Raw genomic sequence first — 25,809 nt, 5'->3', positions numbered from 1 at the left:
CACACCCCCTAGGCGGCTCACCGCTGAGTCTCCAGAAGCCCCTGCCCCAGCCTCACTCCAGAGGCCACCTCCATCCTCAGCCTAGGCTCTGTGTTGTCCCGAGGCCAGGCTGGGGCTCTGGTCACTCCTTCTGGAAAAGGAAAGGGGCAGCGGCACCCCCTGGAATCCCACCTTGAAGAAACTTGCTAAGTTCAGTCTCCCTTCGCTAAGGCTCGTCTCTGCCCCACCGAGGCCCACAGAGAAGCCCCCAAATCTTGGCCGTGGCAGCGGGGTACAGACACTAAGCCCAGAGTGGAGGGCCCCAGCCCGGAGGTTTTCCAGTCCCGGCTTCTAGCCTCAGTCTGGCCCGGGAAATGCTTTTCATTAGAGGCGTTCAGTCTTCCTTCCCACCTCCCCCAGTCATTTACACATCAAGCTGAATTACAGCTCTGAGTGCAGACCCTCTGCAGCCCAGACAGGATCCGTGTTCAGCATCTCCAGATCACCAGGAACCGGGCACTTCCTGTATCAGGCAGAGGTGTCCGTACCTCACCCCTGCCCCAGCCTCTACCCTAGTCTCATCCTGCCCATTTTCACCAGGGGGACAATGAGCACAAAGCATCTGCTCTAGGAGCCCTTGTTCCGGAGGCTGGGGCCCCCGCCTTTCCCACTCCTCAGCTGCAGACTCCCCTCACCCAGTCTCTTCTCCAGTAGGAGGGCACTGGCTAGGACCAGGGGACCTGTGTGGCCCTACAGATGTCTGTCTCCGTACCTACCTAGCACATTACTGCTCTTATTTGCTTTTATGGCCATCTCTCTATCAACTGCAAGCTCGTCAAGTAAAGTGAGAGTGTGGTGTCCTCTTCACCTGGACACTGGGGCACCTAGAATGGGACCTGGCCCATCACAGGCATTCAAGGTATGATGGCAGGGGGTTAGATGACTGGCGGACTCTTTTGAGAGGCTGCTGTATTCAGAGCAGTGAGCTAAGGATGAGTGATACAAGAAGGCCCGAGACATCTTTCTGGTTCTTAAAGGGGGTCTCTGTTTCCCAGGGGACACAGGAAATGGATGCAAATTCACAGAAGGTTAGAGTTGGAAGGGCCATTAGCAATACTAAGAATAGCTGCCATTTATTTATTAGTTGTGTTGTTTCTTGTCAGCCAGGTATGTAGGTCCATTATCCATTATCTTAATTCAGGCCTCATAGCCACCTTGCTGTTATTAAACCATTTTTACAGAGGAAGTCAACTGAAACTTAGAGCTTGATGAGCTCAAGGTGTCTCGGTGAGTAATGTCACAGCCTGGATTGAACGTCAGGGCTGTTCACTCCCAGAGGGACTTGTTTTATAGCCAGGAGCCTGAGGCTAACTGTGCCAAGTGCCAAATGAATGGCACAGCTACTGATTCTCTGAGTAGTCAGCACTTCATAGCAGACAGACGGGAAGCCAACCTCCCAGAGATAAACCTAGCTGGTATGGCAGAGGCAGCCACACACAAGTCCTCTGGGACCTGGGAGAGAAAGACATTCAGGCTCTAGCAGAAAAGGAAGAAAAGGTTACAGCAACAGCTCCGCAGTGACCTGGAGCGGGGCACCTGAGGCCAGACCAATGCCAAGCTTGGATGGCCTAAAGCAACTAACATCGGCCAAGAATCTTCCCGCCAGGGACCACGCTTGAGCAAATAATAAGTCCTGACTAAGGTGAATAAATGAGCCCAGGAATGCTCTGGTGGTGCGTGCTGGGGAATAACAATGATTAATAGGAAAGGGTGTGTGGGGGGGTAGAACACACACACACATTGTGAACAGAGACCTGGGTTTGCATCCGGGCTCTGGCTTTCGTTATTCTGCGACCTTGGGAAAGTTCTTTACCCTTTCTGTGCCAGTTTCTCATCTGCAAAATAGGCATTGCAATAATACTACCTTTTAGGTTATTATAAACACTAAGCCATCATACATCAAGTGCGTAGAGCAGTGGCTGGCACACAGTAAACACTCAACAGTTGTACAATGCTGGCTGGCTACTGCGTAGAAAATGAGTTTTCAGGAAGCAGCAGTATTGGCTCTGCGGCCTAGTTGGCACCCAGTAAGTGGTAACTTTTTTTTTTTTTAACTTTTATTAGTTTTAAGTGTGTTTTTCCAGGACCCATCAGCTCCAAGTCAAGTAGTTGTTTCAATCTAGTTGCGCAGGGCGGGTAACTCTTTTGATTAACAAGGGACAGTCCCCATCCTCAGTAATAACAGCGACAGGGTAATCCATCCCTCAGTGGACGGAAGGACCTCTGGGCCCTGAGCCTGGCTAGCAATAATCAACTTTTGTGTAACTCAACCATTTACAAAAGGCCTTCACGTACCCTGTCCATCTTATGACCCAGATGAGATATAAAGCCACAGAGACTGGGTGGCCACTTGCTCCAAAGGGTATTTTGGTAGAAAGACCTGGGTTCAGGTGGCCAATATGCCACAAGCACACTCTATGATAAGGCTTGTCCCTCCCAACTGGCCCGTGGGCCTACAGACATGGGGATCCCCTGGCCAGGCTCTGCGGCCCTTGCAGCTTTAATATTCTGTGTTCTTTTTTACACACATTTATGTATAGTTACAGACCTTGGCAAAGTAAGAGGAAAAATGGCACCTCTGGTTAAGGGAATCATCAGAGATTGGGGAAATCAAAAAAGGGGAATGAGAACAAGCCTCAGGCAGGCAGGTTCAGTGGCCAGCCTGCCTGGTGGAGTAAGAATGTAAAAATCCATCTTATGCAAACTGAAACCTCAAGATACGCGACATACTTCCTAGAGGTCCTGGCAAGAAACAGCAGAAAATCCATCATGCACACAAGAACTGGATCAGATTTCCTGTCCTGTACACGTTCCTCTGGGGCAAACACCAGTCAGTTGCAGGGACTTCCCATCTCAGAGGCTGTGTGACTTGCTGAAGTGCACTGCTGGCTCCCACCCCTGCTGCTCCTCGCCACGCTGTCACGTCCAGGCCTGTCCCAGAAGCCCAGCTCAGGGCCTGGACCGGGACTAAGCAGGGCCCAGGCCAGGCAGACTCTGAACAGAACCCACACGGGGGAGATTGCCCCAGAATATGCTTCCTTTCTAAGACTCTTGGAGACGTAAAACCCATACACGTGGCCTACAGTAGGACAAGGAACTTCAAGAGGTTCTGAAAAGGAAACACTTCTTTTACCAAGCATCAGAATGCTGAGCTGCTCAGAAGCAGAGCCTCAAGGTTGAGTGAGGAGGAGGCAGACGTACCAGGGACCTGGAGGCCAGGTGTGGGCGCCTGGCCTCACAGTCACACCTACCACAAGCTTCCTTGCTTCTCCCCCAGGCCTGGGGGCTCCTGGGCCCTGACACTCTTTTCCACCCTGAAGCTAACTCCTGATGGTTTGCTGCCCTAGCCTCTGGGCAAGGAAGTTTCTTCTCAGTCCCAACCCCCTGCCCCCGCGAGGGCCCAGAGTCGCAGGCCCCTCTTTGACCTCGCCCCTCCCTCCCTCCCCAGCACTGGTTTGGCTGAGGCCAGCCCAGGAGTATGATCCAGCGACCACCGGGGTCCTACTGCAGGTACATCAAACCCGTGGTGCAGGACGACGTGTCACTCCAGCAACCCAGAGCCCTGGAGCTGGGCTGGAGCAACCTCAGCTTGATGCGAGGAGAGAATATTTTGGCTAGTGCCTACTCCCCCGCCCCGTCCCCCCTCAGATGGGAAAGGTGGGCCACCTAGCAATGCTGGCAAGAAAACCCTCGTGCCTGACCGGGAGGAGATATTCAGAGGCCACATTTCCTGTAGACAAGACAATGGGGATTGGTTTTTTGCTTCTTTTTAATGTAAACAGAATACACAAACACGTTAAAAACCCCCAACATGACACAAGAGAATCCACACAGATTTATATATATATATTTACAGACCCTTGCAAACCAAGAGGGAAAATGGCACCCCTGGTTAAGGAAGCTTCTCTTCCCACCCCGACCCTGTCCAAAACCAAAGTGCTGAGGCAGTTGCAGGGAGCCTCTGCAACTCTTCTGGATGATACTTAGCTGGAAGCTGGAATGACATCAGAAATCCCCAAAGCAAAACCATGATTCTGAATTTCTGGCCCTGGCCCTAATCCTAACCCCTCCCCCTTGGCAAGCTGACCTGCAAGGATTTGCATGTCTCAAGTAGAGTCAGTGTGACCCTTGAAATTCAGATGCAATGGGTTCCCAGCCCATCCCAGCGTTTCCCAGCCTTGGGCTGAATGAGAAATGAGCTGCAACCACCATATCCAGAGAGGAGGGCGGAGAGGAGTGAAGGACGAGAGGATCCCAAGCAGAGAGATGACTGCTCCTGAGCAGGATGCTGGGATCAACGAGCGGCCAAAGCTTGACTCAGAGCTGGCTGGGGAGTGCACAGTGGGGCTGTGCTGCCACCTGGAGGGCGATGGGAGCACTGCAGCGACGAGCCAGGACAGGTCCTGCGGCCCCTGGAGATCACCCCTTCCTTCCTCTTCAGTCCCCTGCCCAGGAGCCTCACTGAAGCAGCTCTTCCCAGGAAATGGGCTTGGAGAAGACCTCCCTTTCCAACCAGAGGTCGTAGTTCATCTGAAAGTCCTCCGGGAGGTCCACCCGCTGGCCCAGGACACTCTGCAGGCAGTTGTCCACAGGCAGGAAGTCGGGGTTGCTGTGGGTGCGGTCGTAGCGCCGGGCATTGAAGCGTTCGATGTTGGCTCGGAGGGCACACTCCTCTGCCTGGAAGTCCCAAGGCCGGGCATCAAGATCTGGGACAAAGCAGGAACATGCGGTTAGGAGCCAAGCCCTGTGGCGGCGCCCCCTGGGGTCACTGCAGCTCAGGGCCAGGCCCACACAGGCTTGGAATGCTGATTGCTAACCGGGGCAGGAAACCTCTAAGCCCCAACCTCAGGAAGACTGACAGGGCTTCTCTGTGAGATACAAAAAGAAAGTCAGGTAAAAGGAGAAGAGCCAGATCTATGGAGAAAGAGGTTACCCTCCAGCCTATGTGGGCCCGGCGAGGGGTACAGGTACAGCGCTTCCCTGAAAGACCAGAGGAGGAACCTGGAGATCCCCTCCTCAGCTCGTTCTCTCAATTCCCGGACCAGGGACAAATTCGCAGGGCCCTGGGAGTGCAGACGCAGTCACTTGGCTGTGGTGCAATGGGCTCAGGGAAGGCCGAGAACCCACTCTGCCCGGGGAAGCCGAGGCCTGCTCAGAGGGGGAAGGAAACATGCAGATCCAGAACAGTCAGGGGGATGGGGAAGCACCCTGCTGGGAGAAGGAACAGAAGTGGGGCCAGCCCGGCCAATGCACAGGGACTGAGCGCTCTGGGGGCCCACGAGCCCTGGGTGTGCGGGGCCTGGGCTCAAGAGCAGCTGGATCACACTGCAGAGGACACGTCTTGGCTCTGATTCCGAGGGAATCAGAATCTCATGAAGGGTTTTTACTCAGTGGGGAACCACCACCAGATCTGCATTTCGATGATCACGGGGTGGGGGGGGGGGGCAGAGTCTGAGGCACTGATGGAGGGGAAGAAACTGGAGGCAGGGAAGCCAACAGGAGCTGTGAGGATTTCAGCGGCCTGAACCCAGGCCGTTGCAGGAGGGAGAGAAAAGATGAGAGTCTTGTGACGATTTCTGGAAAAGGACCTGACTCTGAGGCAGGGACAGAGGGATCGGGGCTGAGCAGGCGCCAAGTCCTCCCCAGAGCGGCCATCCCGCCGCTCAGAGGGCAGCTCAGGGCAGCGGGGAGCGGCCCCGCCCCCGCCCCGCCCCGTGCCGGCCTCACGGCCCCGCCCCCCGCCCCGCCCCGCCCCGTGCCGGCCTCACCGTTGCCGTACGCCCAGTCGTCGTTCAGCCGATGCCGCACCTTCTGGTAGATCGCAGACATGGTCTTCATGTTGCTCTTCCGCCACTGCCGCCCCAGGTACTTGGTCTGCACCTTGAGCAGCTTCAAGCACGTAGAGCTGCATCATGGCCTGTTTCACCTTCAGGCCCGCTTCAGGATGGGGGCCGACTTGAACACCACCAGCATCTGGGAGGGGGCACCACACAGGCCACGGGCAGGGCGGGAGTAAGTGCCCACCACCACCCGGCGGCTCACCCCTTCTGGGTAAACCACCGTCAGTTTTCCCCAGACTCAGGGGTTTCCTAGGCCGTGGGACTGACCCCACTGCTACAACCGAGAGTCCCAGACAAACCAGGATCGTTAGTCACCCCAATTATGGATCATTCTGGAATAGGAAGAAAGCTATGAATTGCTTCACCAGAAATACTGCTATGTGCGTGTACCTACGATTTCGGAGGGTTCACGGACCTCTGCACCCCAAAGGCATCCACAGACTCAGGGTTACAGGACACTCCCAGAACCCTGGTTATGGTACCAGTGGAGATTGAGAATAGAGAGAAATTCCTTTCGTAAGTGTGGATTTGTTTCAGGGCATAACTAAGCCTCTTCTAGTGTCCAGTTCAACTCGTCAAGGAACCAGGAATCAGCCCTTAATATGCAAGATGTGGCTACAGGAAAGTTAGGAGAGAAGGATGTAGCCGCAGCAGCAAGCCCACCTGGAGACCCCTGCCCCAGGTACGGAGGTGGTACAGGGCGTGGCACTCTTCTCTGAGCCCCCCGTCCCATGCCTGTTTACCGCACTCACTCACCATTGTTCTTGAATGCTTCCATTTGGTCAGCTTGTTCAAGATCCGAAGGAGATTGATACAAGAAAAGAGGTTCCTCCAGCAAAACTGGTTACTGTCACCTGCTTCCTGCAGGGCAAACCCAGGAACCATCACGATCCTCACAGCGGCAGGGAGCTCAGCAGTCCCAAGGCACTCACATGTAGGGTCTCAGAACTGCGGGTCTCTCTCTTCATGCCTGGACCAGGAACCCTCTCCTCTCCTCTGCCTCAGGGGACCTCTAACCCAGAAGTGGGCAGGGGCAAGGGGGTCTCCCTAGAATTTTCCTGCAGGATATTGGAGGCCGTGGCCTCAGCCCCCATAACCTCAGGCCCCACAGAGCTCCAATGTGGGGAGAAACAGCTCGACCAGGGGAGCCCTGGGTCAGCGAACACTATGCTCCCAGAAAACTCATCCCTACAACCATATCTTTACATGCTGCAAGGCCGTCCCCCGGCCCTTCTATGCAGTTAGAGCGCTTTGAAAGCCAGGCACGCAACAGTGACCTCACCTGTGAACACACCCCTCCCCATATGGGGGGCGGCAGGCTCTCTACCACCGACCCTCACGCCAAAGGGACAGCTGGGGAAGAGCCCCGCCACTCACCAGACTCTCGGCAGTCAGTTCTGGCAGTTCATGCACCACACAGTGAGGGAAATCCAAGACAGAGATGCTGCAGGGACAAGAGAAGCCGGCCACCCACCATGAGCAAAGGCAGGGTCTGGCACAGCAGCTGTGACGAGGCTGGCTCCTGGCTTGCCTCTCTTACTTGTCTGCACCACCCTGGTTTCCCCATTGCTCAGCTGAGGAAATACCTGCTCCAAAACATCCACAGACTCAGGGTTAAGGTCCCTCTGACCAGGGGGACTTGTAGTTTTGTAAGGGGTGGAGACCCTTGTTTTCCCCACAGCAGTGAAATCTGGGGCTGGGCGTTGGTTTCTGAAGGCAAACAATTTATATCAAGCCCCTCCTGGAGACAATGCCACGCTGTGTCATACCACACTGATACGCAGGCACTATGACATACAGCTGGCACCAGGAGAGAGGGGTAGGGGCTTAGGAGTCAGCAGACAGGGCTTGACAGTGCACATGGCCGGTCTCCTCAGGAAAAACAAAAAGAAAAGCACAGGAGGACACTGAAGGCAGGACAGCACTGGAGCCCAGGATGAGACACATGTCACTAGACTAGACAGATTCGACACACTGGCGGGCGTTCTGTACAGGCAGGGACTGTGTCTCAATCATCTCGGCGTCCAGATGCCTGGCAGAGTTCTGGCTCGCAGCTGCCGAAGGTGCTCAGTGGGAGAGGCCAGCTAGGAGCCCTGCCACCTGGCCACACCCACCCCTTCCTGATCTCCAGTCCTTTTCACCTGTTCTTGGCAGTGATGTAGGACATGATGTTTTGATTGAAGAACTTTAGGATCAAAGGGATGCAGTTGGCAAACACGAGGTGCTGGGCCATGTATTCAAACTGAAACCAACAGGGAAAAATAAGCACGCCCCTTGGGACCTTACCCTCTTTCCTCCATTGCTACAAGGCCTTGGGGTTGGAAGTCTTGGAACATTCACGCGGAGCTCGGGGGGCTGACGGCCAAGGCCTCTGCTCTTCAGGGTGGGAGGGACAGCACTGCCTCCGGCCCTGGCCCAGGGGACACAAAGGAAGGCCCTGCAGGTACCTGGTAGACGTGGTTCAACTTAAAGTGCTTGAGCAGCAGCAGCAGGACAGCAGAGATGGCCTTAACAATGACCTCTTTGTGGCGGTTCACATCCACCCCCAGCTTCATGCTCTGCAACACGGTGGTGCTGGAAACACAATTACCTGGGTGAGCCAGCAGGTGCTCAGATTCCCGATTCTTCTCTGAGCAAAGGCTCCACCTCAGCAGATGCCCACAGGTGTCTGAGGCCAGGCCCAGGGCTCCTCCACCCACCTCCTGAGCAATCTGCTCAGCACAATTATTTCTCCCTGGTGATGCCCCAGACACATTTTTAGCCTATTTCCCTGCTTTGCCTCCAATAATTAACTTCTCCTCTTCCAGGTGTCCCCGAAGCTTCTGCCACCATATGAATGTGTGAGCCTCAGAGCGTGTGCTGTAGAATACCAGTACTGAGATGGCTCAGGTTATGGGGGAAGAGGGTTTCAGAGTCAGGTAAGTTTAGGAAGCACTGAATTAAATCTTCTTTTTAAATTTATTTTTCAATTACAGTTGACATACAACATTACATTACTTTCAGGTGTACAACATAGTGATTAGACATTTAAATCAGTTTCTTAATTCAGGACTTCTCATTTTAAATCTTTAAAACAGGAGATATAATATTTGACTCTGGAACCCTGTATTCAAGGACCATCATGCTGGCCCAGTGTTCCGTGACACCACCCACGGTATTAGCCACGCTAATACCTGGTCCTCCCTCACCAGGCCCAGCCACCGGGAGCTGGGCTCAGAGCTGGGCGGTTTGGCAGGCAGGTGGGAGATCAGGTCAAGGCCAGCTCCCTCTCACAGCAGAACAGATCTCGGTCTGTATTCTCACATCAAATAGATGAGCTCAGTGTCCCAGGGAGGAAGAATCTCTAAGGGTTTCACCATCACCCTGAGACATTCACAAATACCCTCTCCATGCCAGTTCACTGGAGAACAGGGAAGAACCCACGCCCAGCTCACATTCAGCTGCTGGCCGGCAAATTGTCCAGAAGCTGAACCTACGCGTCCTGGATGTCCCAATCACACAGCTTTCGAGGGAGGGTTTTGGGGAATGTCGAACACAGCCCGATTCACTTCACAGAAGGCGAAATGACGTTCCGCAATTCACTCAGTGGCAGAGTGTACACTAGAATCCAGGCCAACTGGACTAAGCCATCTCTCCAACCAGTGAAACTAAATATTTAATCCAGTAATTCTGAGCCAGGAATACTCTCAACTTAACCTACAGAGAATGTGAGCCAAAAAAGAAACCAACCTAGCCAATGGTGGGACCGAAAGGAAAGCACTTCCCTTTCCCCCTCTATTCTGCTGCCTGACCTGCTCCGTTCACAGGAATGATGATACTCACGGCATCTCCTCAGGCAAGACGTCTGCTAGGATGTTGATCGAGTCTGTTTTGGCTTTTGAGGTGGGAGCTGCGGCCAGCAGGATCTTTAGCAGCGCGATCTGGTGGGGAGGAGACATTCAGCCAGCATGGATGAGTGCCCAGGCGCGGGACTAAGCCCTGAGAGGTGGTCCTTCCGGAGGGGCTCCGGCGGCAGGAGGGGCTGGAGGACACTGGCAGGGCATGCTCTCACGGCCAGGGGGTGGGGAGGGCGTGCCCGTGGCAGGGACCCATGCTGGCCACCGAAGGGATCCCAGACCCCGAGCCCTCTTGAGGAGGGCTGAGCACGCACCATGTACTGAGGCAGGCTGGGGAGCAGGCCCTGGTAGAGGGTTTCTGCGGGGACTTGCTCGACTTCCTCTTCTCCCTTTGAACACAGTGGTACAGATCCAAATCCAGTCCCAACCAGTCTCCGGAGCCAGCTTGCTAGCTGGCTGGGGAGAATCTGGAGCTAAATGGCGATAATGATAGCAGACTGAATGGTGACTAATGCAACCTGACAGGCATTAGTAACTCGGTTAATTCTTACAACTATGAAGAAGGTACCATTATTATTCCCATTTTACAGGTGAGGAAACTAAAGCACAAAGAGATCCGGTAATTTGCCTAAGTTGTCACCTACGAAGTGGTGGAGTCAGGATTCACAGGCAGGTGATTGGCTCAGAGTCTGTGCTCTTAACCCCTGCACCAGACATATGCCACCCCTGTAGTGGGAGCAAGACTGGGAGCTTTTGGAGGGCAGGGCCTGGGGCAGCATAGCGCCTGGGAACAGCTGGGGACCCTGTGGGCTGAAGAAGCCTCCAACTCACCCCCGAGAGAGGAGAGCGGAGATACTCCTCCTCCATCTGCGCCTGGACCTCTGCAATCGACGTGTACTTGTGCTGGGGACAGAGAAGGGAAAGAAGGCACTGGGGGAAACCGCTCATTCTCTAGACAAACGCTCCACACGCTGGCAAAGACCCCATGGAATTTTCTTCAAACACACTCTCTCAAAGAGGGCTAAGTCACTGCAAAGATCCCTAACTAAAATCCCAACCCCCAGATATTTTTCTACGTGGGCACAAGTCTCTTAAAACCAACATAAAAGCACACGATAGATTAGGAAAAAGCCAATTAAGGGAGAGAAAGGGGCTTTCAGGTAGCTACAGCAACAGGAAACGGAACTAAGTACCCAAGTACTCAGAATCAAGTACTCAGGACTCAAAAGCAAGCAGCACGGGGCCCACTTAGTACTACAAACTTCAAAACTGTATTTCCAAAACATAAACATATATGCTCCAGATGCACTGGTAGGGGAGCCACCTCTTCCCCACTCTTGATGTGTCCTCCCATGTGGAAGGACATACACGTGCCAAACACTGCTGGTCTCTCTCTGGCCCTTCCCACACACTCCTCCCCTCACCAACTGGTGAGTGAGTGTGGGAGGAGGAACAGCACTTCCTTCGCCCGCCCTTTCTCTTTTCGCTTAAAAAAAAAAAAGAGAAAAGCCTGTGCTCTCTTCTGCTCCTCGACCAGGCATAGCAAGGTTCCAGCACTGCCTGGGTCTGGGTGGGTGAGTCTAATTCTGAAGAAAGGGATTAGGACACCTGTTGTTCCTGTGTTCTCATGCCTCATCTCCATCACTCTCATCAGCAATAAAGCTGGTGTTTCAATCTCCACCTAACAACTCCTCTATCTCAATTGCCTTAGACCTTGAGCAAGGAAAAGGGGAGACTGTTTCATGGGCCCCTTAAAAACTCCAACAACTGTCAGGTAACATAACCTTCAATAAACCACCAGTAAATCACAATAAAAGCTCAGCTAAAATAAGGAAAACTTATGAAGAACTGGTTTAAAGGTACTGCCATAGCCCACCCGTTCCTCCACCCCAGGTTCCTTCAGGCAGACGACAGTCTGAAACGGCCTCTGCCAACGGGTTGGTCTCACTTTCCTCACTTGGGACCAAACTAGGCCAAAAGCTCACCCAAAGCCACCTACCTGTTTCAGAGTCTTGATGCTTTCGTGGATTGGCCTGGGCAGCCCCACCACTGTGTTCGTGTCACTGGAGAATAAAGAAGGCCCTGTGTTAAGCCTAGCCATTAATTCACCTGGGTCCCCAAACACCGAAGTCCAGGAGAGTGAATTTCTTGTTACCTTTCTTCAAAAGGAACTCAGATCACACTCACCTGCCTAGAGTATAACCTATGAATTTGCTACGGCTGGACTCGAGGAACATCTCAATGTCTTTCTCTCTGCCAAAGAAAGAAAGCAAAGTTTTTATTAAACGTTACTGCAAGTGTCATGGTTAATAAAATACAGAACATCCAGAAACTGTGAAGCCAGAAGGAAAAGTCTCTCAAAATTGTTTTTCTTTTTTGAAAAAAAAAAAAAAAGAACTGAAATCTTCAGACTATTTTAATGTCCTTCATAAAGTTGTTGGATCAAAACCCTGAAAAGATATCATGTGTAACTAATTTACTTATAAAATTAAGGTGATACAACAAACTTAAAAACATATTTAGTCAGATATTAATAAGTCAACAGAACTTCTCAAATATTAAAAATTTTTACAACAATTAGAGTTATAAGCTACTGATTTTTTTCATGAGTCACATTTTCCTGTCTGAAACGATTAGCATATGTTTAGCATATGCAACCTGACAGGCATTAGTAACTCGGTTAATTCGTACCACAACTATGAAGAAGGTACCATTATTATTCCCATTTTACAGGTGAGGAAATTTTTTGATGTTGTATTTTTTGACGACCTCTTTTGTATTCTCATCATGGATCACTAAAAACTGGGGCTTTATCTGGATCAAGAAAATGACTCTCGTAGTCTTTCACATGTTCATCTATTTCTTAAGTTGGTGCCTTTTCAAACAGCTCCCACTCACAAGTACCTTCCCAACCAGTGACTCAGGCACATGTATCTCAAAAATCTTAACTATGAGTCTAAAAGAACTCTTCCCTAATCTGTAACTTTTCTGTTAAAAACCATGTACAACACTAGGGTGGGTGGGGACAGCATCACTTCCATGTCCTTGCTTTCATTTTTCCCATCCCCCTTTGCTACCATCATGTCTAACAAGAGGTAACTCCTATTACCGATTCAAGAGCCACAGAAGGGTCTCTTTGTGCAAGGTCAGTAAGGCCGGGCCCGCGACCCCCGGGTGAGCACAGCGTACTGAGGGCGCCTTATCCCAGAGCCAAGGTCGGCTTGCCCCGCAGAGGACCTCATGTGGTGCTTCAGGCCAGGGGCCAGGCCTGTGGGTGTGAAGGCTCTGGTTTCAGAAGCCAAGAGTGCTCCAAAGGTCTGACACTCACCTGACTTTGGGAGCCCATGGGAGACCCTTTGGGCAGGTAAGCCTGTCGATCTGGGGGTGCTGTAGTGGGGGAGGCATCACCTCATCCCGCTCAAGGGGGAAGGTCTCTCCCTCCAGACTGTTGTCGTCATCGTTCTCCTCTTCCTCTTCCCGAGAGTCATCGGCTTTGTAGGGGTCCCGCTCATTGAAGGCGTCCAGGTTGTCCTGCTTTATCAGAGCCTGACACAGAGGGAGGGGCGAGCAGACAAAAGAGCCAACTGATGGACCAGGAGAGGGCAGGGAAGCTAGAGAGGCTGGAACGCGGAAAGGAGGTAGGTAGAGAGCCAATCACGTCAAGGTGGGGCCCAAATGACAAATCGTTTCTTGCCGTAGGCCCTCAAAAGTGCCACCCCTGAGTAGTCACGATAAGCCAGGCCCTGGAGACCTGCCTTCTGACTCGCTAATTAGAGACAATTCCCATTTGTGCGGGGACCAGGCCGCTGCACGTATGTGCCCTGAGAACCCTCAGGTCACAGGGACCTCTGCCTCCCTAACCTTGTGCTCCCGTCGGCCCCTTTTCTGCTGCTGCTCGATCAGGTCCGAGGCAGACGCTGGCGGAGAGGCAGCCCTCATGTTGCGGATCACTTTGATACTGTCCTCGGGCAGAGGGGGGAGACCCAGGATGGCGCGCTTCTCGGCCTTCATGCTCTGCAGGTCCTCAAAGCCTCCCAGCGTGCACTGCGTCACACACAGGGTGCAGAGCCAGGGTCAGACGTCACAAGCAGGTCCCTGATCACGGTGTCAGGCTTAAGAGCACCCATGACACTGCGACCCACGTCTTTACAGACACCCACACAACTTCTGAACAAGGGACTAAATCCACCCACAGGAGAGCTCCGTGACATCAGGAAGGGAGAGGAGAAAACAGTCCGGCGGAGCCTGCTGCACGGATACATCAAGCTCTCTCTGTACAGCAGACTCTTCAGCAAACTACGGCAGGCTGAAGAGCCTAACCCTTCAAGATCCTAGAAAAGTCAGAGACTCATATGCTTCAAAAGCTGTACCCGCCAGTCTGTCCAAGTCCAGCTGACCCTGGAACAGTGTGAGGAGTGGAGCGCCGACACCCTGCGCAGTTGCAAATCCATATGTAACTTAAATCAGCCCTCCTCACGTATGGATTCAAAACCACAGACTGAAAATACAGCTGACCCTTGAGCAACAATGGTTTGAACTGCGCGAGGCCACTTACATTTTTAAAATCTGCATATAAATGGACCTGTGCAGTTCAAACCCGTGTTATTCAATGGTCAACTATATATTGTTAGATGTTCAAATAAAAAATAAAAAAGAAGCTTCCGCTAAACAGCCCGCTAGAAGCCAAAACCCCAGCAGTGTTTAGCCATTTCAGGCCACTTTGTCTCACTGTTTCTGAGCAATTCAGCTTTCCTCTCTGGCTTCAGTGGGACTTCGTGAGGAACCAAGAGGAAGTGTGGCCCAGATAAAATGCGGTGACCACTCCAAGGAGGTCCTAAGCCACTGAGCCCTGGCTCCACAGAGCTGGCTTATGAAAGAAGCGTGGGGAAGCCCCAGGGAGAACAGGAGTCCGAGCTTCCCGCTGCCCTGCCCCCAGCCCCTGAGGCCCGCTTTAAGGAAGTGCTCACCAATACTGTCTTCCAAAGCAGCAAGAGCACCTTCTTCATGGGGAAGTGAGGGGCATGGCCGCTGCAAAACTTGGTCACCATCCCAAACAGCATGATGGCAAACGGCTCATTGTTGTACAGCGGGGATCCTGGAGGCGACACACAGACATCAGGACCACAGGCAGGAACAGGACCTTCCCGAAGCCCGCCAGCTGCAGCTCCCAGAGGGGCCTGGACGCAGGATCCCCAGGGTCCTACCCAGCTCGGCCCTGAAGGTCTGTCGCATCCTCCTCCACTCGACTTTGTCACCCTCACACTCCTGGTGAACGGTCTCCACAATCAGGTACATGATGTTGACCAGGACCCTGAGGACGACAGCAGAGCGGGACGGGCTCAAGGGAGCACTGGTGGCTTCCTGCCTTCGCAGCCACCATGAGAAAAGCCTGTGCACAAAGGCCGGCTGACGGGGGAGGGATGCAACACTGAGCAAGCGCAGAGCGCCTCTTGGCGCTTCCTCCTCTGCCCCATGTGGCTAAGGGTGGCACCAGATCTGATTCGGTTTGTATCTCTAGTGTCTAACAAAGTGCTTACTCAAAGCAGGTGCTTAATAAATGGTTGCTGAATGAATGAATATGAACAAGAATGGCTGGGCCAATTTACTGCCCCAAGCTTCCTGGAATGAAACACACAGAGGTGGGAGTGAGCTGGGGAAGTGGGGGTCGGGTCCACCGAGGCAGAGCAGGGTGGAAGTGAGAACAAGAAGGTGTTTACCACGGTGGAGTGGAAATTGGGGGCGAGCAGGGTGACGCCCAGGGACTCTAACTACAGGGGGGAACACCACTAACACCCAGTCTGAAAACCTCCAAATGTACAAAAAGAGACATTCTCATCCTCACAGAAATGGGAAGGTGATCTTGTTGCTGAGCAATTGCTATTACTTCCTGCGCAGCCACGAAGCATCAGCAAGTTGTCTGGACTAACCCTCCATAGTTGGGGGTAAGCTGTGCACGAGAAGGTGGGAGCCCAAGGAGCCACACTGTGTGTTTCATCCAAATACAAAACGCTACACTGCCAAGTTCTCCGCAGCGTGTGGACAGGAGGCCACACTTCACGGTGGCTCTATTCTGGGTGGCTTCACCCTGGATGTCTTCTGACAGTCCCAACCCAGAGTCCCCACAGGGAGAGCCCTCAACGAGGCCAACGAATCCCACACGGAGCCCACCCGCCCCCCCACCCTCCCTACGCGATCTTACTCTCTGGCCAACACTCAGGCAGCCCACGCTTGCGGCCTCACCTCAGATCTGTGCTGTCAGCCAGGGAGATGGCCGGCTTCCTCACCGCACTGCTGCAGGCGGCACTGTTGCTGCAGGAGAGACTGGAGAGTCAGTGCCTTCCCCCAGGATGGAAGAGAAGTGGTTCCCCTCACAAGTGCTACCCAAGGGGGAATGAAACGCTACATGTGCTTAGACTGCACAAGAGGCCACAGGACCCAGTGGGTAAGGACGCAGTCCCCGGACCAGACTGCGAAGGTCTGAATCCTGGCTCTAATACTTACTAGCTATGTGCCCTGGGGGTAAGTACTTAACTTCTTTGTGCCTCAATTTCCCCATCTGCAAAATGGGGATGATAACAGTACTTGTGTCATTGACATGAATTAGTACATGTAATGTACTCAGAACAATGCCTGGGACATACACGCTCTCAGTGAGTGTTCTCAGCTCTTTTTATTGATGGTTTATCCCTAGATGGGCAGCAGCTGACCTGTCCACTGAATAAAGGACTAGTGGTGACAGAGGCTAGAGCAGGCTTTGGCTGAGTCTGACGTGTCAGACTGCTGCCTGGCCTCTGCTGAGGGGAACTGCAGTGCAAGCATAGTGCAGTCTGCAGGTTCAAAAGAGAGTTCAAAGGAGAGGCCTCCTTCTGAAGGGGGCCACAGGCCTGGGCAAGACCTGCACCGTCTGGTGAAATCTCTGGTGTTAGTGAGCGGCATGGACCCCTCATTAGTCATCAAGGTTTGGGTAAGCAACTCCCGTTATTCAAGCTGGCTGGTCAGAACGGAGCCTGGGACCAGGTAGTTCTCTAAGCTCTGTCCCCCTACCCCGCGCCCCCTGCCTCCCCTCCCTTCTCAAGCCCCTCAGAAGAACTCACTCTATTTCCATGTTCAGAAGCTCCACCAAAGCATTGAACGTGCCCACCTCCAGGAGCAGGAAGACATTGTAGCGCATCCAGGACTGCACCTCCGCCTCCGAGCTACACTCCCCAAAGGTGCCTGCAAGACAGGGCACGCTCACTGAGCCCCTCCTGCATCTGACTGGACTACGTCACTGAAGGATGTGCCAGGGGGCCACGGGGGTCCATTCAGTACCTTGGGCAACGTAGAGAATCGCCCGGGCCACCTTGAGTCGCTTCTCCCTGGCCGTGACTTCTAAGCCGTCCAGCAGCCTCATGGCATGGGTGCGGTGCTGGTTGGTGTCCAGTTCAGTCCACTTCTTGTCTGTCACTGCAGGGAAAGCGACCACTTAGTTACACGTGAGCCCAGAAAACTCCTCACAATGGAACGAACACCACGTTAAGGGATACGGTCACACACTGCTGCTCTATGAATTTGAAGTTTCAGACTGAAACATTGCTGTTTGGTGCGATTTTAATCACATAAAGTTTCTTTTTCCCCCCAATACTCACACTCTGAAACGCCACCACCAGAGGACTTGCAAGCCCACCCTAAATGTCACATCTGGCCTGGGATAATCCTGGCTCAGCAGGATTCGTAGGCTACTCCAGGATGACTCAGGTCATTCAGATGACTAAGAGAAACCCTGCAACGCTCGTGATGTGGGGTGAAAGAAACCAAGAAGTGGAAAGAATCATCTCACCATGGATCCGGAAGTCTTCCTCAAAGCATTTTCTGTTCAGCAGGAATTCTGGCCCTTCCGTGTAGCTGTAAAGCTCTGTCAAGAACAAAGTCTATCAGTTCCCAGTCCATATTCCACAGCAGGTTTCACATGTAGCAGAGAAAGTAAAGCGCTTGCCTCTAGGCTGAACTCTGTCCCTGAGCCACAGTCACTCCTGGACTGTTTTCTAATTACTAAGGGGGCCTGAGTGCTGATGGACACGACGGAGAGAATGCTGACTCCCCGTGGAGCTGCTATCCAGAACGCCAGTTACGCATAAGTCCAGGCACTTCCAGCCTATGCACGTTGATCCCACCATGCCACGCCAGAGGCTGACTGCCGCCGTGAACATGTGTCTCTCAAGTGACTGCTACCTCCGGAAGAAGACCTGCGCTATGGAATCTAGAGTAGCAGCTCAGGCTAACCTGTCACCTATGAGCATTGGTGGCAGTGACGGATGTGCACACATGCTGGCATTCCTCACGACCCATGGCTCTAGGACACAGCAGTGTCAGGGAGCACCACTGTCTACACTGGGTCGGCCGCAGGCAGCTGAGCTGAGCACATGAGATGCTTCATCCAAGTAAAGGACAAGCCAAAATGATGAGATACACAGGCTGGAATCCAGTAATTAACAGGTTTTATTAGATCATTACGAGAACTAATGAGGGGGGAAAATATGAAATCCAAAATGACATTCACTCTTAATTTTACTAAAGACCAGTAAGGAAAACAGCAGCCCCGACAACATGAAGGTCTGTGCCTTTACCCGAGAGCTCTGCAGTCCACTTGTCGGTGTCAGCATACTCAAAGTCGAGGTCTGGTGACTCAGAATAGCCCTGTTGGGAACAGGAGAGAGTGACGCCGAACATCACTGTGTTTCCCAAAGGAAGAAACACGTGTTTCTACAGGTACTGTTATTGCTAACACCACTGCCTCATTTTTTCTGATGTTTCAGCGCAATATTTTGTCTTCTGGTTCAGGTCTCTCAGAACACCTTGCACTTTTCCATCCGAGCACTTATCGTAACTTGCAATTATATACGGGCATGTGTATTTGTTAAGTGTCTGCCTCTGTGAAACTGCAAGTTCCTTGAGAGCGGGAACTTTGTCCATTTTGCTCACCAATGATTTCACAATGCCCAGCACACTACTTGGCATGAATCAGTGAATTAATGGTCTATACTCAAATAAACATTTGTTGGATGAATGAACACAAAGCTTCTATGTATTCTGTGCAGTGAATGAGCATTCCACATGCTGCTAAGATTCCGGAAGCCTTACTTCTTTCTGGCTAGTGAGCTGGCAACAGCTCAGGACAGAATGAGCTGACACCCTCAGCCTTCCTGCCCTTCTCTCAAATTTCAGTGAGAATGGACAGACAGAGAAGGCCGCAGCTGAACAGAATGGCTTCTTTCCCACCCACAGGAGAGACTGTGACACAGAGAATCTTTTTACTGCTGGGGATAGGTGATCATTGAGAACACACCATCTTGGAAGCCTTGTTCTGATAAGAGAGAAGAAGTGAAGGAATATGTGAAGGCCTCAGGCTTAATTACAATCTGCTTGAGAAGACAAACATCACCCACAAAATGAAATAACATACCCACAGACACTGAATGACATGAAGAACTCTACTCCTTACTCAGAGGCAACAGAGTGCATACTTTCACAAGGTACTGAGCTTCAGTTTCTTCATTTATGGACTTGGGGATGACAAAAAAATCTATCTTGAAGGTTTTTAAGGACCAGTCGAAATTATGCAGCACAGTGTGGACTCTTATCAAGTGTCAGCCTCCCTGTCCTCCAGGCATTGCTGAGGATCCCAGCCCAATGATTTCAGCTATGACTCCAGAAAGAGCTGAGCACAGCATCAGTATCTCTAAGAAAACGAATTTAGACGGGTCTCTCAGCTTAAATGTCCTCACTGACTGACCTTCCATGTGTTGAGTCTACATAGAAACGAAAGGGTAGAAAGAGAAGTTCAAATGTATCAGAGGTTATTTATTTGACCATTCATGACTACTTCGGAAAATGTAAAACTCTTTTTAAACTATAACTCCTCTCATGATGGAGGCAGGTCCCCCCCTGCCCCTTTCATAATCTTCCACACTTGAAAAATTATTAAGTCGTCATTCCTGATGTCCCATCGTCCCACCATACAAGGGCTCCTAACAGGTCGGTTTCATTGCTTTTTCAAATAATTCACTTCCAGCTCAAAGTAGGTCCACTTTGGACTTGCCAAGTTTTGACGTGTTCTACCAAAGGTTTGCACTTGCCAACAAAAAACGAGAGCTTGAGAGGAACTGATTTCTCATGTCTAAAGACAGTATTATCACGCTGGCATGACCTGGTACATTACGCCCGGACAGTGAGGAATTCCCTCTCATTAAGTGCCTGACTGACCGGCCTGGGAGTTGTTTCGAGTAAAGGAGATCTTACAGTAAGTGCTCTGGGAACCTGCTGATTAAGATGCCCTAAAACGCTGCGACGATGTGTCTTCATTCATGAATTCTACAATTGGAAAGCAGTGGGAGGAATTCTTTAACTCGGGGTGAGGTGCCTAGTCAGCTCCAGACTTCGGTGTCTCTGGAACAGCCCACTAGTAAGAGCGGAGGAAATGCTGAGCTCTAACTCACGCTTAAAATGTGTATTTCTGATCTTGAACCGTTCAGCATCGGGCGCGCTTGGGTCCACCAACCACCACCAGGCACTGTCCGATCTGCACTGGCTCCGGTCAGACTGAACAGGGAACGTTCCCCCCTCCTACTCTCACAACCTCTAGCGCCGTAGTACCATTAGTGATAATTAGCTCCGACCAGCTACCAAGTACCTCCCAAACAATGGTCACTCTCTTCCCTGCCCACACACGCGGCCACCGCGCGCTGCGGAGCCCACAGGACCAGAGGCCGGAGACCAGCAGGGATCAGGGGTCGGCCGCCAGGCCACCTGGAGCGCAAGCGGACCACGGACACTTTACATCCCAACTGGCGCCGCGAGGCCGCGTCCACAGCTCCCGCCCCGGAGGAACAAACCAGCCGTCAGTCACTGGCTCCCGGAGGTTCTCCCGGGCGGCGGAGCTCGGGTCTGAGTCTCCGGCATCTCACCCCGGGCCCCGGGGGTAGCAGCCTACTCCTCGCTCCTTTCGTTGTAAAATGACAACTCCCCGGCCAGGCCCTGTTGAACCCTCTGGGAAACCCATCCTGGACCCGAGAGCGGCCCCGGGCCGGGGACCCTGCCGCCGCCACCGCCCGGTACTAGCCTCGCCCCCCGAAGCTCCTGACCTCCGAGTCTTTGCGCTGGTTGCGGTTGAACTCCCGCGCTTTGCCCCCGGGCAAGAGGCCCCCGCCGGCCCGCGGTGTCCCGGGTGGAGGCTGCGCGGTTGCTGGCGGCGGAGGTGGCGGCGGCTGGGGCTGCTTGTTGTTCATGATCAGCGGGCCGGGGACACCGGCTGCCGGCTCCATCTTGGCTGCTCCACACCCCCGGCTCAATTCGCGGACAGTAGCCGTAATGCAACTCTCGCGTAATTTCTTCCAGGAACGCTCCCTGGTCGCCATATTAAGTGTGGCGGCAAGTGCTGGAAGCCATCTTGACTGCCCAACACCTCGCGAGATTCCCTCTGCTTGAAATCTTATCTTTCTCAGTCTTTTTAGTTTCTACTCCTTTTCAGTTCCAACTTAGATGTCGTTTTATCTGTGAATCCTCTCTTAGCTCCTTCAGTCATTTTAGTTGCCCCCCTCCTTCCTTTAATATTTCTTTGCACTTGCCACTTTTACACTCCTGTTCAAATTTTGGGATATAGTGAACAAAATGGACACGTTCCCTGTCTTCACAGAATTCATGTTTACATGGGGAAGATATGCTAAACAAATTAATCGATAAAACAGTTACAGCTGTGACATTCGTTCATCATTCACTCAACAAACACTTAAGGAATGTCTCTTACGCTCCAGGCAGTGCGATAGAATGAGGAAGAAATCAAGTTCCTGCACTAATGGTGCATTACATACTGCCTAGTGGGAGCGAGAAACAGTGAGCACACAGATATAATAGAGAGATAAGTGCCGAGAAGAAACAAAAAGAAGTGTAAGGGAGTAGAAGGTGGCAGTGGTGATGGGGGTGGGGGGGTCCTGGCTGTGTTTGATAGGCTGCCCAGGGAGGGTAGGCCTGAGAGTCAGATTTTGAGTGAGTTCGGAAAGAAATGAGAGCCATGCAGAGTTCCATGGAGGCCACGAGGGCACAGGGAGCAGCTCACTGCAGAGACCGTGAGGTGAGTGTGGCAGGAACTGAATGAGCTAGGGGAAGAACTATAGGAGATGAAAGCCAGATAACGGTGGGGTCAGATAAATGCTGGGCCTAGAAGGGCATGGAAAGGAGTTTGCATTTTATTCTAAGTGAAATGGAAAACCACTGGAGGTGTTAACCAGGGAGCTGTTATCGTCTGATGTTTAAAAGACCAATCTAGCTGCTTTTGGAGAAGGGATTGAAGAGTTGCAAGAGTGGATGAAAGTAGGCAGTCTAGACTATATAGACAGAAACGATGATGGTTTGCACCAGGGTGGAGCACTGGGTTGATATATTTCCATATAGTGTGGGTAGATTTAAAAGGATTTGCTGAAAGGCTGGACTCCTATCAGAATAGAGGAATAAAGGATGAGTCCTAAATTTTTGGCTTGAGCAACTGGGTGGGTGGTTGTATTGCTTATATAAATAGGGATATCTGTGAGAAAGAAAAATAGGTTTATGGGGAAGATCAAGATTTCTATTTTGGACATGTCAAGTTTGAGACACCCATTAGGCATCTTAGTGGTGATGTGTAATAATTACCTGTTACTACACTGTGAAATCTGTAAAGGCATTTTATCCATCTTTGTCTCCCAAGAACTACATCTTGGCTGCTCCGCACCCCCAGCTCAATTCTCGGAGTCTCTGTGATGCAATTTTCGCATGATTTCTGCCAGGGTTCCTCTTAAGCAGGTGCTTTAGAAGTCTTTGTTATAAAATAATGGTAAGTCCAAAGCGACCATGTTGCTACTTCCTGTGTATCTTCCTGTCCGTTGCCCGTTCCTTCTTGTATCCCGTAACACACTTTGTAATCAGCTTTCCAGCCAAGCTGGGCTGGACCAAGCTGATAGGAAAAACTAAGGAATTTGCAGGAAAAGGACTACTATTGAGAGGCTTCTTAGATAAAATCAGCAAATCCCATACAACCCATACACAACTGACAGCTACCGTGTTTCCCTGAAAATAAGACCTAGCCACAAAAAAGTTTTAATTAAAAAATCAATTGAACATAATTTGTTTCTGAAAAAAATGGTAGGGGTTGCAGCATCTTCATCCTCATATTATTTAGTGGTATCTTCATGATTCACTTAATTTTGAGGAGAATTAGAAGAGCGAAGACCTTGTTGACTAGACATTAGCAAATCCACCACACAGATAGGAACAGCCACAAGTGCTGGTTTGCTCCCCGTTGTACGTATGTCTGACAGTTCCCTTATCTTACTATTAGGCTTGAGAAAACTCTTAACTCAAAAAAATTTACACAAACCCGTCCTGTTGACAAACTTCCATGAAAGCCAGCACCAAGAGGGCATCTGGAGAAGGCTGTGCTCAGCTGACCTTCAGTAGGGCAGCATGCTAGTATTTATCCAGTTCCAGCTCCTTATTATATTTCCCCTGACTAGAAAACACCTCTAGGTGAGCCTTCGGGAGTAACATGCCCAGAAAGAAACACAAAGGCAAGAGAATCATTGAAGAGAATGGACCTTTTGTTTGGTGTTCATACACTGAAATAGTGCAATCAGTAATGAATGTGTGTGTGTGAGACTTTTGTGATTTAAAAACAACCAAATCCAGAGCACAAGGGCCCAACTGCTCATCAGTGTATCTTGGGGCCCCCAGAGTGGGTAAATAGACCCAGTTTGGCTCTGGCTTCGGGAAGCAGAGCTCGGTGCACCAGGAGGCAGCAGCTATCTTAGGTTGTCAGGGCTTTCACTCAGGGAGCATTAGGGAAGTCATGGCATCTGTAGTATGGGTCTTTTTTTCCCCTCTTCTGCCTCGCTTTCCCCAACTCCGGTTCAAGCCGTTGTTTCTCAGTCTAGTTGTGTAGGACACAGCTCCCTGGTCCATGCTGGTATTATGAGCCTTGCGCTCCCCCTGGCTGAGGCAGTCGGTTAGCAGCTGGCCACCGGCCACTCACAAGCAGCCCAGCTCTGGAGCTGTTGTTCACAATCTTAGCTGTAGAGGGCGCAGCTCACTGGCCCATGTGGGAAGCGAACCCAAGACCTAAGTGTTAGGAGCAAGGTGCTCCAACCACCTGAGCCACCAGGCTGGCCCTGTAGTATGGGTCTTCATGTCCATGCCGAGTTTCTTCTGGCAAAGAATCTTTACTGAGAAATGAGAACCATGGGTAAACTGCCTGAAAGTACCCTTGGAGAGCCTCAGAGTGACTTAGAAGGGCCACAGGGAGCCAGAAAGACTGGGTTCAAATCCTAGCTCAACCTATCAATTGCACTGGAGAGAGTTTAACAACTCTGGAGAGATAAAGTTAACTTCCCATGGTCCTGAGTTTTGTTTCATTAGGTCTGGGACCGGATCCAGGAATCTGTATTTTTAACCAACCCCCCATGTGACTCGATACTAGAACCCTGGTTTGGGGCTGTTTCCTAGAAGCGATATTGCCCATGTCAAGCATGGACCCTGAAGCCAGACTGTCTGGGTTAATTACAGCTTCTCCAACTTAGGAGTTGTACACCCTTGGGCAAGTTACCTCACCCCACTGTCAATCTTCCCATCTGTAAAGTGGCGGTAATCGTAGTACTATCTCATGGGATTATTGTGAAGATTAAGTATGCTAATTGCAAAAGCATTTAGAATGGAGCCAGAACAGAAACATAACAAACATTATATAAGTATTACTCGTATTATTCCAGAGTTGTAAGCCTTTATCCACGACTCCAAAATTTTTTTTAAAATTCTAAAAATCAGAAAACTTTTCCTGAAGTTTGGCACAAATTAATTTGGCAGCAAAACCTGATGGGAGGCCATTAATAGTCATTATTTATCCCTTACTCTGTGAATACTAATAAACTTAATTGAAGAAATATTAACACCTTTGCTGCCCCGCCCCGGGAATAGGTATTACATAATATACTGTATAGTCGTGTATTTTCCTAAAAATCTGAAATATTCTCAATTTCATAACACAGAGGGGACAGAAAAGGGATTGTGGACTTGTATTTATTATCCTTTGTTGGCCAGGGACCCTGTGTGACAACCACACAGAGAAAACTCGCCATCTGGTGGCTACAGTGGAGAACCACGCTACTGGAAGGCAGGATGGGGGAGAAGGGCCCCTATGATCAGACAATTCCTCTTGGGTCCACAATCCAGAACAATTTCTTTTAGAGGACATTTAAAAATGTCTTCAAGAGCTGCTGTGTGGGCAGGGAAGAGATTTCTTCACTTAAAAAGAAAATGAATATTCAATTTATTAAAGCAACAAATTAAAAACTACTTAAGTTTTTTAAAGTTCAGCTTATAGATCTTATGTGTTTATAAAGCTAGTAAATGTTAATCACTCTTAAGGAGTCTTCGAATATCCAATTTATAAGCTTCAGCTCCTTTAAACATTTCCAAACGCATTTAATATATTTGATTTCCTCTTTGGAGTACTTTCTAAACCAAACGGAAACAAAATAAAAAACAAAATGTTATTAAAAGTTCCGACAGTGTATAGTTTCCAACACTACATACATATATGTGCATATACTGGGGGTGCCAAAAAAATGTATACACATTTTGAAAGATGTTATCTACGCTCAAGCAGTAATTCGTTATAATCAGAAGTGTCTGGACGCTGATGGTAACCACTTTGAGCACCTCTTGTAATTGCAGAAGTCAAACATGACTTGTATTCATTTTTGTTATCAGTATATATTGAGTATTACAATTTTAATAGTTTTTTCCTTTCTTAAAATGTGTATACATTTTTTTGGCCCCCTAGGTATGTGTGTGTGTGTATATATGCACACGCATATAACATATATATAATTGACTGCAACGTAAAATTGATTACTAAGTCTATATTTATTATTCAATTACACATTCTAAATTGGAATCGCAAATTACTTTCCCAAATAATTTTCAAGTTGCTTTATCAGTTTGCAAAGATTTCCTAACCCCAGAGTGACTCTTGGCCAGGATGCAGGTGGATTTAGCATCTGCTACCTACGAGAATTCTTTTTGTTCGATAT

The 25,809-nt window shown here is 50.7% G+C and overlaps 1 protein-coding gene across 1 annotated transcript; it reads right to left on the bottom strand.

Moving 5' to 3' along the window:
* Window positions 1–3,795: 3,795 nt before the first annotated feature.
* Window positions 3,796–21,057, bottom strand: STRIP1 (striatin interacting protein 1). Its single transcript, XM_033093609.1, is given in 23 exon segments — window positions 3,796–4,745; window positions 5,808–5,934; window positions 5,936–5,973; window positions 5,976–6,012; window positions 6,636–6,740; window positions 7,257–7,323; window positions 8,021–8,121; window positions 8,327–8,453; window positions 9,702–9,799; window positions 10,030–10,104; window positions 10,547–10,618; window positions 11,715–11,778; window positions 11,903–11,968; window positions 13,044–13,261; window positions 13,577–13,759; window positions 14,683–14,810; window positions 14,920–15,026; window positions 15,956–16,024; window positions 16,810–16,930; window positions 17,027–17,161; window positions 17,535–17,609; window positions 18,322–18,391; window positions 20,836–21,057. Coding segments are annotated over 23 exon segments (2,511 nt in total). The 5' UTR covers window positions 21,016–21,057; the 3' UTR covers window positions 3,796–4,497.
* Between the last annotated feature and the right edge of the window lie 4,752 nt (window positions 21,058–25,809).

The sequence above is a fragment of the Rhinolophus ferrumequinum genome, chromosome 22, assembly GCF_004115265.2.
Source record: "Rhinolophus ferrumequinum isolate MPI-CBG mRhiFer1 chromosome 22, mRhiFer1_v1.p, whole genome shotgun sequence".
Lineage (NCBI taxonomy): Eukaryota > Metazoa > Chordata > Mammalia > Chiroptera > Rhinolophidae > Rhinolophus > Rhinolophus ferrumequinum.
Note: the sequence above shows the minus strand (reverse complement) of the source record. Positions and strands in the feature narration are given on the sequence as shown.